Here is a 12,297-nt window from a genome sequence, read left to right as displayed (position 1 = left end):
TCTGTAACACAGGAAAAATACACTAGCGTGTCCATGAACCTAGTCTAACAGCCATTAGCAGTGCTGATCATGGCATCTATCTTCTGAACTTATGACAGCTTACAGGAAATGGCAAAAACTGTCAACAAAAATAAAGATCTATTAGACCAAGAAAGCAAGATACAGCAGCATTTGAAAGGAGATTCCCCTTTATTGCTGCATTATTAAATCACAAAGCACCAGGCCACATTAATACTTTGCTTACCACTGCAGGTTTTCTTCTGCCTTCACCTATGCAAGAGAAGACTCATTAATTTATTATTATTTTGGTATATGCATCCCCTGCTAAATGCACCACTCTGCAAAGCATGCTATCTTATATAGTCCAGTGGGAAGGATACATCTGGTTCCCATCAACAGCATTTCATTTATTGAATTTTTACTTCTTTAGTACACTGTTCATATTGGAAAAGTAGTCAAGAGACTTGTTTCTCTACCGCGCCAAACATGTTTTCATTATTATATCTTAATGCATTAAAGCGATGCAGGATTCGGCTTTCTTTGTGGCCTCCAGCAACTCATTGGATCTCTTTTTGCTATTTCTTATATTAAAAAAAAGAGAAGATAATCCTTCCCTTGTAGCAACATACTGAGAATTAAGGTGTGTGAAACTTGTAGCAGGGATGGAAGGAGGAAGTGCTAAGCTGAGAGATCTATTTTCCCAGTCACTCCCATTGTAGGAAAAGAAATACTGAAAGGAAGGGTACGAAACCTTGTAAAAACTGCTGTGGCATATTGTTCAGTTGTCAAGTGTATCCCCTACGGAACAAGTAACACACACTCTAAAGGATATTTTATTTTTGCATTGGCTGCCAACCGTCATGTGCCATGTTTAAACTTCCAGAAATATTATAGCTAGCTTTCAAAATCCACAGTCTGCACAAGTCAAGTAATAAAACTGGGGAAGCAGATGGGAAGGGCAATATTTTGAACACTATTGTAATCATTCACGGCTTAGTAAAATCAAATTAACTCCTTTCAGCCCACGTGGCCTTGGGGGTACTGACAAGTCTCGCACAAAAGCGTCAAAGTCTGCAGCAAGGAATGGGTGGATTTGGACCAAGTCTTTGCCAAGTAACAGCCCTCAACCCTCTGCAGGACTCCTGCTGCTGTGCAAGATGGATTGCCCGATGAGGTCATTTTCTGCATGTTCAAGAGTCCTTGATGACTAGAAAGTTTTCCTTAGCATACTTTCAATGTTGTGGAACTGCAATCTTCTTGCTATATCTAAGGGAGTCTCCCCATCCTGAAAGAAACAGATGAAATACATTGCAATATGATAGATATAGGTCAAATACAAAGAACTTTCCCAAATTTGCCACCCAGATGCAGTGCTGTCCTGCGTAAGTTTCACTGTCACTTCCTTGCTCTAAAACAAAGGTTTCAGAACATGCTGGGTCTAATACTACTCTCACTGAAGCCAGGGGCAGAGTCCGCCCCTCCCCTCCAGTAGTGCCAGCTATTCCACTGTTTCCTGGGGCTAATGTCCAAAGCCAGTGCAGAGCTAAGCGAAGAACTGATTTCAAGAGCAACATGGGCAATACATTGCTCACCTCAACCCAGCAATGCAGATACTACCAGGTCAATATTTATTTGGACAACATTTGAGCTTTTCTGATGACACAAGCAGCTTGACTTAGCCCCTCTCAGAAGAATGTTGTCCAGTGGCACAAAAAGCACCTAGGAAGGCTCTTACGACTCCCCTGCAGCCTGCATCTTAGGAACAACTGTAGAGCAGCTCTGAATTAAGAAGAGGTACCATAAAGATAGCTAAGAGATCTGCCAATCCAGTGGACATGCAGGCAGTGTTTACTGGTAGAAATCCAGCAGTGAAGGATTTGGACTTGCTTGCTCTTGCCAAAGGCAATGGAGCAAACATAGCTTTACAGCCCACAGCAAGCAAGTCTACTGCCAGGAAGCTGTGCACCCTTTTTTTAAACTGCTGCACACCAGCTAAGGCCTACAACGTACTGGTTCACCATCATGATAAGGAAATACAATTATCAACTTCACCTTCTTACCTGATTCTTTACAGAAGTGTCTGCGTCAGCTTCAAGCAGTAGAGGAACGACTGCCTGGTTTTTCATTTCACAAGCATAGTGAAGGGCTGTGCTACCAGACTGAAGGGAAACAGAAGCAGATGAGTTTTAGTTCTATTACTTCTTTAGTAGACCTTAGGCAAGTACAACTACCTGTAGCCTTATCAGTTTCCCCCTAACAGCTGGATGCAAAAGACACGTATCATTTCCTGTCACAATACACTACACAGTAAAACAAATACATTCTCATAAGGGCAACAGGAACAAAAAAAATCATTCCTTCCCCGGGATGGTAAAACAGGTCTGATATACCTTCAGCAGGAAGCCAGTAGTTCTTTACTAATTTCAGAGGATTCCATGATCTTGATCTCAACAACTATGTCTTAAGCAAGACTGTTTGCTCACACTTCAGTGTTTTAGAATTTGGTTGCTGCTAAAATTGGAGGTTCTCCTTTTCTACCTTAGAGTAGAGGAGCTCTTTACCACACCCAGTAGGCTAGTGGATGCAGAACTCTACATACGGCAGATCAGCGCACTCTGAAGACCAAGAGAACACAGGGCCTAGCACTGTGGCACGACCTTTGCCCACAAATCTGCTCCAGTCCAAGAACTCATAAATGGTGATAAACTCAGACCCTTATATCACTAGAATCTTTATAGGATCAGGTATTTAATACGTAAGTATCTCAACCCAGCTTGCCTGGATTCTCTTAAGAGGGCATTGGTCAGAAAGGGAGAATTAGTTATCAGTGGAGAATTATTTCTGTGTACATTACAAAACTATTGCCTAAGTATCAAGGGGAAACACTGAATCCTCCTGGTACATCACAGTCAGTTCAGTCCCTGATCCTACTCTGAAAGCAGGACTATGTTGCTAGAAGATTCTGAAGTCTGTTTTTAGTATGGTTGCATGCATACAAGCCACATTTGCATTTGTATAAACCCACTTACAAAGTCTGTAGCATTAACATCGGCTCCAGCTCTAAGCAACATCTTGATCAGGTTTTCATTCTGTTTAGTCTTTGAGACCTGTTTGGTGCAAGGGAAAGAGTAACACAGTAAGACAGTTCATCTGCATATAGTACTAAGTAGATTTTGGCTAAATACTGTGTTTTTTCCAAAAAGAAGAGTGTCTGACTTCTGCAAATGCCAGGCTGATGCAGTGATACAATTCTGTTCCTTCACCAGCTATATTCACGGCAAAATCCCTGCTCCTTCTGTTGCTCTCCATCAGTCCTTGCTTTAAAAAAGCAGTCTGTATTCTATACAGGTTCCCGGCCTGAAATACTGCCAAGAGCAAGGTGATAAGGGGAAAGGGAAAGGTACAGGGTCTTTCCTGCTTTCATCCAGACTCACCATGAGAAGATATCCAATAAGCATAACTGGCATGAGGATTATGATGAGCACATAGTCAAGGAAGGTAAACCGTTTTCTCACAGCATAATGCAGACAAGTGCGGTCCTTCTAAACACAAAATAACTCTGATTAGTACCAGATCCAGTGATCTGGTTATATTTGTTTAATATTGACAATAGTAGACCAATTTATATTTCGTGAGCGTTCTTTTAGGTTATCTACTAGAAATATTTCTCTGATCTTCAAGCAGAAACAGACACATGCATTTTGCTTCCTTCAAGTAGAAGCACATTTAACACATACAGGCTTATGGAAATTGGGCTACACATGCAAGAAGGATGTGGGATCAAAAAGATCCCATGTGTATGTCTGCAAGCTTGGACGTGGCTGCAGAGTGAAAGAGGGCAGAGTGGACATCTCATGTGGCTACTACCACTGCCTAGCAAGTTAGATCAGCAGGAAGAGTCCCTGCAGCTCCTCTTCTTATAGAGGTGCTGGTTACTGAAACAAAGACATGTGAGAGTTTATGGCATCTCCTTTGGCACACGTGAGAAACACAGGCAAGTAGCAACACCCCCAGCAGATTCCTAGTGAGAACAGAGTTTAAAAAATCTTTGAATACTGAGTGTACCAAAGCAACTAAAGGGCAGAGCTGTAAAACTGTGTGTTAAAGAACACTTGTGTTAAACCTCCTACAGGTTGTCAAACTGGAGTTTGACAAACTAGGTTACAGTGTTACACTGGGGCCCAAAATAAGCAGAGAAGCCTTTATGTGCCATCCTCTGCTCCCCATTCTCAGTCCTGAGCACCACAGTCGAGCTCTGCACCCAAGGGCCTGATTCCATCTGTGAAGGTGAAGCAGAGAGGCAATTAAGAAAGCCAGGCACAGCTAGCAAATGGCTGCCAATGCAATTAAAATTATCTTACTGCAAAATACTGAACGCTTTCAAAGGCACTTTGAGGTAAGATGGAGAGCCTTCTGCATCAAGAAGAAGAGATAGACTAGAATATGCCACTGACCTTACGAACATTTGCTGCCCTTCTATGAAATAAACAAATGCAGTGAAAACCAGAGATATAAGATAGTCCACAAATGTGTAGGAACTTGCTAAACGTTGCTGTGGAGTATGAGAGGATACAATAGAATTGACAATGTTGTGGGGCGTTTTCCTGGCTATTTATCAGCCTTAACATCATAAGAATAAATTATTAACGAAGCCAGAACACACATCTTTCAGCTACTTTTTATTTGTAACCTACAAGGAAATCTACCACAAAAACACACTTCCTCATCACCTTAGGGAAAATAGCCAGTCACAGCTATTGTGCAAGGCAGGTAGGTTTTTTAAAATAGGGAACAGGTGAAGAACAGATGGAAGGCTTCCCTCCTTGCCTCCCAGCACGCTATTACGTGCCATGCTACTGTTCTGTAGCATGACAAAAGCAGGTCTGCAGAGGAAATAAGGAAGGTTTTCACAGAGTCAGTCTCTCCTCAGGGATACATTTGTGAGAGATGGACAGGCTCTCTTTCAGACCTTCCTTTTAACCAGGGTAAAGAAAAAGACAGAGGGAAAGAAAGGCTACAGAAGGGACAGATACAAGCTGGAGGGCAAGATGAATGCAGAGTGCTGCATGGGTAAGCAGGCAGAACCCACTGGGGACTGGGGATGGCATGCAGTATTACCTAAACAGGGAACGTGAACACAGAGAGAAATTCAGATTGGCAATGTTTATTATCTTGTGTGTGCTAGCAAGTTAGGAAAATAAATGAGGAGACAAACAGAAACATATAGGTTTATTGAATTATAATTTGGGGGTTATACTTATGCCTCAGTTGGAAACAAACCTTAGGTTTGGCTGTGCTTGCCAGTGTCCCCACACATACACTCCAAGAATCTGAAAGAACAGTCGCTGCAAAGGAGAAGTCGGTAGCCACTCACCTTGTTTCTGAGGTTGACATCAGCATTTCTTTTTAGAAGATAGCTAACTATCCTGTTGTTTCCCTGTTTACATGCACAAATTAAGGGGGTGTCTCCACCGAAGCTGTCCTGAATGTTCAGATAGTTGCTGTTGCGCTCCAAAAGGGACTGAACGTCATTGAAATCGTTATTATAAGCTGCTTGACAAATGGGCTGAAGAGAGAAGATAATATTTATCAGCATACGTTTCACTAAGACATCCATACTTCCCATTCTGACTTACTACTCGCACATCCTAAGACACTGCCAAGCACTTGACAGAGGTTGTAGTTCTAGGTGACTTCCAGAAGATGGTGGTAAGAGATACTCCTGCAGCTGCCACGCAGCAGCTCTCAGCCCTCAGCCTGAGAAGTCACAGCCCTTACACAGTGGAATGAACTTTCTGTTCATTTTGGACGATGTATCTATAATCCAAGAAATAAATCCGGTTCATTTGCAGCCATTAAAACGGCTTCCGATCTCATAGGAGTTGGTCACTGTATTAAGCAGCAAGCACTGACAAGCCCATGCCTAAGTTTACAACAGGCTTTCCCTTTGGATGAGCACTGCTGAACAAGAGGTACCACTTCTGACTCATTAGTTCGCAGAACAGAACTACACTTCAGGTGAAAGTTGAAAAACCGAACCCCCACAAGGTTTCTTTTCTAGGGCTTGAAGTTAAATTTCATACCTAAAAAATACATGCATGTGTGCCCACACATCAGATCCTGCTTGGCTTTTGAGAACTGCTTGCTGCTCAAGTCTTTGCTCAGTATTTCTATGCACCCTTGATCTAACCTGCAATTCCTTCCCTCTCCAGCAGCAAGAACTCAGACTGAGGAGAAGCTGAGAATAACAGGAGTACTACGAGTTTCTAATGGCCTAATACAGGCAGAAAATAACAGTGCAAAGTGTGGCAGACTGGTAGCATTTGAAGTTCTCCAGTCGAAAAGAGAGTAAGTTTCTTTCTTTTCTTCTTTCTTTGATACTGAGGTTTTTATTCATCATTTTCCAAGATAGGCATGTTCTTTAAATATTATCTGCAGTTTTTCCTTCCCATCCTCCTTTTATCACATCCTAAATACACTACGTGAACAAGATCTAGCCCTGAACTTTAAGCCCTTTCCTCCCTCCCCATGCAGTTAGCTTCCCCCCCCCCCTTAAAAAGATTAATCTTATTTACATTTTCGCTTTAGACAAACTTTGATCTACAACACAAGTTTACCTCCAGCATCATTGCTGCTTAGTCTTCTGGACAGCTGCACAAGAGAAGTGATTTTCCTTTCTAAAGAAAGTATTTACATGCTTACCAGACTGTGCACCACTTCTTCTTTTGTTTTTATTATATCAGACAAAAATCTACAAAGAATACATGCAATGTTGTAAATTTGCATATCTGTCTGTATTCTTATAAAAGCCTACATATACCACTTGCTATTATACTCTCCTCCAGAGCCAGAACCATTTTAATGATTTTGAGGAGAAACCCCTCTTAAATCCCTCTTGGTGCAAGTAACCTGCACATTGATGCCATCTAAATGATCAATTTGGTCTAGAACCGCGGTCTCTGTCATGTTGGTGTCTAGTACTGTATCTTCATGTCCAGGAAAGAGAAGATCAAGTGGAGTCTGTCTGCACCTCTGATTTCCCTACTATTCTTGCTTTTAAGTATTGCTTTGTCTATTTAAAGATGCAGGAGATTTGCTGTTTGGTTGAACACCTGCTCAAATCCTAGCCATTTACCATACAACTTTACTCCTTTCTAGTCTGATTCTTGCTAGTTCAGCAGCTCATGTCACCAAATGATATGCTTTTGTACTTTTCTTTCTGTACTGCCTCAAAGAGTTTTACTTGCTAGGCCATTAGAGCCCAGGGCATTTCTGACTGATACTCTCATTGACCCGTGGGATCTTTTTCTAAACCTCACACTACTGTTGAACCCAGTTCTAGAGCCATGAATAATGATGAAGCACTTACCACTCCCTAAGAGACTACATTATTTGGGACTGAAGTCACGCACAGAGACTGGCACACAAGAGTCACGCGTGCTCTTTTACCTACTGAAACCAGCTGTGCTCAGAAAACATTCAGGGCACAGAGAACGTAAGGAAGCAATTCTCATCCATTCCAACAGTTAAAACATGGTTAATTGATGTACTTAAAGTATTTTTTAATTATTATTATTCCACTGCAGTGGGGGCTCTTTGTAGAATTGATTCTTTTACACATTAATATGTTCCCTTCGTATTAAAAAAAAAAAAAAAAACAACCAAACTTTTTTCCTGGTTTTATGGGATTTTCTTGAGGTCCACTCTGCTGGTTTGCATTGTAGAAAATGCCTCTTTTAGTCAAAGAAATGCGAAAAGTCCCATAGATCAGACTTGTAATATACCGCCCAAATTGATAAATACGACTCCATGACTGGAGGAGCAAACATAGTGGCAGAATATTTAAGTAAGGGAACAAAGTAATCCAAACAACTATAAGCTCATTATTTTGATATCAATAACAATAGGACTTCAGAAAAAATGTGTTAGGAAAGAATAAAGATAAGAAAAATTACAAATAGGTGGCAATCGGTCACCTGTGTAAGAAAGGTATCAGAAACAGCAACCAGTGGCAAACGTTGTATTAGGCAGTCTTTCTCACAAAAAGAGAAGCCAGCAGTTATAGAAGGCACTTAACTGGGATAGTGGATACAGTTCTCATTATCTGGGTCCAAAAATGAGATCAGACTATGGCAGGAGTGTAAAACCTCTACCCAACTGAGGAATCTGAAGAGCCTGAAGAAAGACTGATTTGCTTAGCTTGGCTAGGAAGAAGAGAGACAGGGCTGTAAGTGTTCCAAAATAAATTAAAGGGTAAATATTAGAGAAGAAGAGCCAAATAATTTCAAGGAGCAAGGTAAAAAAGGCGATATATCTGGCCAAGAAGTTTAGCTTGAAAATTAGAAAGAGATTTCTAGCCATGTGCAGAGTAAAGCTCCAAAACAGGCTTCCAGTAGCAGCAGAATGGACACAAAACCTGACTGGGTCCAGGCTGGAGCTTGAGAAGCGCGCAAGGATTTCTGTGGTTGTGAAGCCTTTGCCACAAACACCTCTTTCACCTTTCACTTTTTTGGGTTGCCACCCTGGCAGCTCTATCTAAATTAGGACTAACTGTGCTTACGACTGTTTTAAACAATTCTCCAAACTTTGCTCAGAAGACAATTAATAGTTTCTTACATACACACAGTTAGACAGCACCTGTCTGGAATACCAGCAGTGAGGCCAATTATAGAGTTAGGACAATGTTATGTACAAGCAGTAGATTCCATCCAAAACCCAAGAAAACACATTTCCTTTATGTCTACAGAAAAGCATGAAGGCTAAAAGTCTGGAAACCCTCACTCAGTTTTCTACAGTGTTAGAAGACGGCCTCAGCAATGATGTAGCTTAACAACCAGCTTCTGAGTCACATTATGGTTATCACTATCATTGTTATCCACCCATCATACACAAGAGGGAAATAAACCTATGGGATACGTACTCAGAATAACTGCGCTTCACATGCAAGACGGAAGCAGTATCAGAAGAATCCAAAGTTCACGTCTCAGACTCAAGCTCAGCTGTGGAGAGGAGCAGGACTACAAGTGCGGAGGTCTCACGGCAGTGTAGGACAGCCAGGAGAACCCCTGCAGCTTCCCTCGTTCGAGATGCACTGGCAACTGGAGCACAGACATAAAGTCTATAGCATCTCCTTTAGGCATGTGTGAGAAACAAAGGCCAGTGCTGCCACAACAAAAACCCTGAAGAAAGCATCAGTGGGACCTGAGCTCATAACTTCTGGAGAGGGTCGCAGTCCAAGACACAGAGATTGCAAAGTGGCTACTCTCACTTACACCACATTATTTACAAACCCCAGTGTCCTGACCACCCCAGAGAACGCAGAACAGACCTAGCCCACCTCCACAACGTAGCAGGGCAGACCTGGCACAGGCGCATCAAACATCGCACCCAATACAAACACGAGCTCTAGGTCTGAAGGGAGGGCGAGCAGGACCAAGAATTCCAGCTCAGGTAAAGAGGAAGCGAGCACCTCTTTGAACTGTCTGGCAGCAAAGCCCTTCACCTCTGCTCTCACTCACACTTCTGCAGCACCACCTAACATTCAGACAAGATGCACGCAACGAAGCTGACAGCGTGACCCCGCACAAAACATACGATGCAAGGGAGGGAAAACAGAGAATCACAACACCAAACTCCTTCTACCCTCACCAGTGGTGCCTTTTCCCTGCCGCAGCATCAGGGCTAACTATGAACCGGAGCACATGGCTCTGCCCGACTGAAGAAAGCAAAGGGCAGACACTGGGGACTGACAATTAGAGTTTGAAGATTAGATATGCCAATGACTGAGTGACGCTCACGGAAGTCAGGTGTTCAAAGGAAAACTGAATACACAGTTTTAAAGCAAAAGCTCTGTAGTTAGATTAGAATCTCTCTTTCTACAATACTACTTCTACAAGCCGTTCAGAAGAGGATTTCATTGTTCAGAAGTAGTCATAGGACAGGCAAGGGTTTTCATGGCTGAGATCACTCAGTACAAGATCACCAGATAAGGGGTGCAAGAAAAGTAAAAAAACTTTCGCTGTCAGGAAGAAGGACAATACCTCTACACAACTGATATTTAAAAAAAATTTTTTTAATCAATTGTAGTCCATGTGATTGAAATCAGGACCTGGTAGTTTACTCAGATCCAGATGAACTGCACATCTAAATTTGTCTACTTGTTTTCAGAGCTTCTTACATCTCTCTCTGCTTAGCTTTTTTTGAGGTAGCAATAAACCATGAGCTATTCAGCAAGTTCTACCACGCATGAAATAAAGGGTAAAGGCACGGCACTAAGGAGAAAGCATTCAGCCAATAGAGAGGAGGCTAAGGTAAAGCCGGTCTTGCAACTGGGAGAGCAATTTCAGATTATAATTGCTTCTTCCTTTCAGAACTGCAGGGGATTGCCCAAGTTACATCAATGCTTTGCAGTTGTTTAGACAAAAAGGAGTCTCTTCATAACATCCAGATATTCTGAACGAATCCATAGTCTCTTCCTGTGCACTAAAATTCATCCAAAGGCATGCTACGATCTAAACAGGAAAGTCTAAATCATGTTTGTGACGCTGAGGAATGCGCTAGTATCCAATCCATACTCCTCAGAAAAGGCAACATACACTTTCTAATTTGCACTTCTCTAGATTTCTATCCTGTATGTATGAACGATACTTTACCCAGAAAATTATATCTCACTCAAAATTTTTAAAGGAAGAGAACTAATGTGTATGAAAATGTTAACTAATAAGCATGGAAGATATGGACAGCATTTGAACATTCTCTAAACACCACTTTAATTAACCTAGATGACACTGGTTTCTTGTACAATCCTATCTCAGAGTAGTAGATCTGGAGAAAGGCAACAAATCCTTTCAGAATAAGGTGCAGTCTACCCAGCCCATGACCTTATGAATGCACAGATTCAAACTCCCTATAATACTGAAAGAGAAGATACTTGATTTCATTGAACAGCCTTTTAAAAATAAAAGGGTGGCTTTCAGCATAGAAACGTAACCTTTTAAAGGAACAGCTATGTAATGCTATCTCCAGAAAAAGAAACAGCAGTGCAATCCACTGTATTCAGTCAAAAAGGACCAAAATCCTCATTGGTTCCCAAGTGTACAAATGGAAAGTTTATAAAATAATGAATATGTTTAGGTAGCACTTATGCTAAAATCCAGGGGTATGCTAAATGGACCATGGTCTGGGGACAAACCCATAAAGATAAGAGCTAAAAAAAAAAAATCACATTCCTAAAACAATCATGGGGTGGGGGGAATGTTTCCTTAGGCATTAGTTTTATTATCTGTATTCAACATCAGCTAAGGAGTTGTTTGCAGTTTGCAAAGTTGTTTGTTGTTTGTACTGTGCTCAGAATCATTCTGATCTCAACACAGAACAACAAAAAATGTTGAACACGTACTTTCTGTGTGAAGTCACAATAATTACACTGGTTATTGCATTTTCCTTACTCCTACAAATAGTACTTCTGTCAATTTGTAATAGCTGAAGTACAGCATTTCCAAAGGAAAAGAACTTCCAGATCCGAATAAGCCTGTGTATGGGAGGCTGCGAAGGGAACAAACCAAACCCAGTGAATATCCATATCTTCAACAGCTTCAGTTACTGTGCAGAAAATGGTCACGTACCTCTGAATAGAGTATCCCCATGCCTATTCTTCACTGCTTGAGTTCGTTCTTGTTCACCAGCCCAACAAGTTAACCTCACTTGAAATGCTCTTGAGCTTGTTTGAATCTGATTAATATTTAACTTAAAAGTATCACTCTTTCTTAAGCTACATTTCCTTTAAGTGCTTTCTACTTGGTAGCATGAAACAATTGTCTTCAGAAACCCAACCCAGGGAGGTAAACGTGAGAACAGCAGCTTACGGTAGACTGACAGAACACAAGTTACAACACAGATGCGTTTTCCTTTGTCATTTTTGCAATAACAGCCTCCAGTTGCCTAAAAAGGAAAGCAGCAAAACAGGATGGGGCAGGGGAGGAGGGAGAGAGGGAGGAAGAAAGTGTCACAAGTGAAGAAAGGGAGGGGGGGAAAGAAAAAAAAGCATGAAACCTAAAACTTAAAACAAGTAACTATGAATGGTAGCTAGTTTGCCACCCAAGCTACTTCTGACTAAAACATACTCCAAACCCTCTGCAAGAACACCTCAAGACGCCTACCGGGAAAAGGGAAGCAAATAGATCCCACACCTTTAACGAGAGTCTCTTACTGAAATAGGCCAGCCGCTTTCATCACCTTTTGCTCAGTCTTCTCTTCCTAGCCCAGCCCAAACAATGAATATGATTCATGTTTAACCTG

General features: G+C 41.6%; 1 protein-coding gene across 2 annotated transcripts; it reads right to left on the bottom strand.

Moving 5' to 3' along the window:
* Positions 1-230: 230 nt before the first annotated feature.
* Positions 231-11,685, bottom strand: ANKRD22 (ankyrin repeat domain 22). Of its 2 annotated transcripts, XM_050898692.1 has the most exons (6): positions 11,625-11,685; positions 5,375-5,566; positions 3,435-3,542; positions 3,030-3,107; positions 2,061-2,159; positions 231-1,285 (listed from the first exon to the last, which is right to left on the bottom strand). In XM_050898692.1, exons 1-6 carry the CDS (start codon positions 11,643-11,645, stop codon positions 1,208-1,210), a joined length of 576 nt encoding a protein of 191 aa, XP_050754649.1. In that variant the 5' UTR covers positions 11,646-11,685; the 3' UTR covers positions 231-1,207. The 2 variants fall into 2 exon arrangements, with proteins under 2 accessions (XP_050754649.1, XP_050754648.1); XM_050898691.1 differs by lacking the exon at positions 11,625-11,685 and having other exon boundaries at positions 5,375-5,626.
* Between the last annotated feature and the right edge of the window lie 612 nt (positions 11,686-12,297).

Source organism: Gymnogyps californianus, chromosome 6 (genome assembly GCF_018139145.2).
Source record: "Gymnogyps californianus isolate 813 chromosome 6, ASM1813914v2, whole genome shotgun sequence".
Classification (NCBI taxonomy): Eukaryota; Metazoa; Chordata; class Aves; order Accipitriformes; family Cathartidae; genus Gymnogyps; species Gymnogyps californianus.
Note: the sequence above shows the minus strand (reverse complement) of the source record. Positions and strands in the feature narration are given on the sequence as shown.

Bases quoted from the DNA above. Each gene is read 5' to 3' on its own strand.
- ANKRD22 (XM_050898691.1), bottom strand. From the start codon at position 5,626: ATGGGAAGTATGGATGTCTTAGTGAAACGTATGCTGATAAATATTATC. The intron at 3,108-3,434 runs GTGAGTCTGGAT...TGCACCAAACAG, and splicing joins TTATTGGATATCTTCTCATG to GTCTCAAAGACTAAACAGAA. The intron at 2,160-3,029 runs GTAAGTGGGTTT...GTTTCCCTTCAG, and splicing joins ATGTTAATGCTACAGACTTT to TCTGGTAGCACAGCCCTTCA.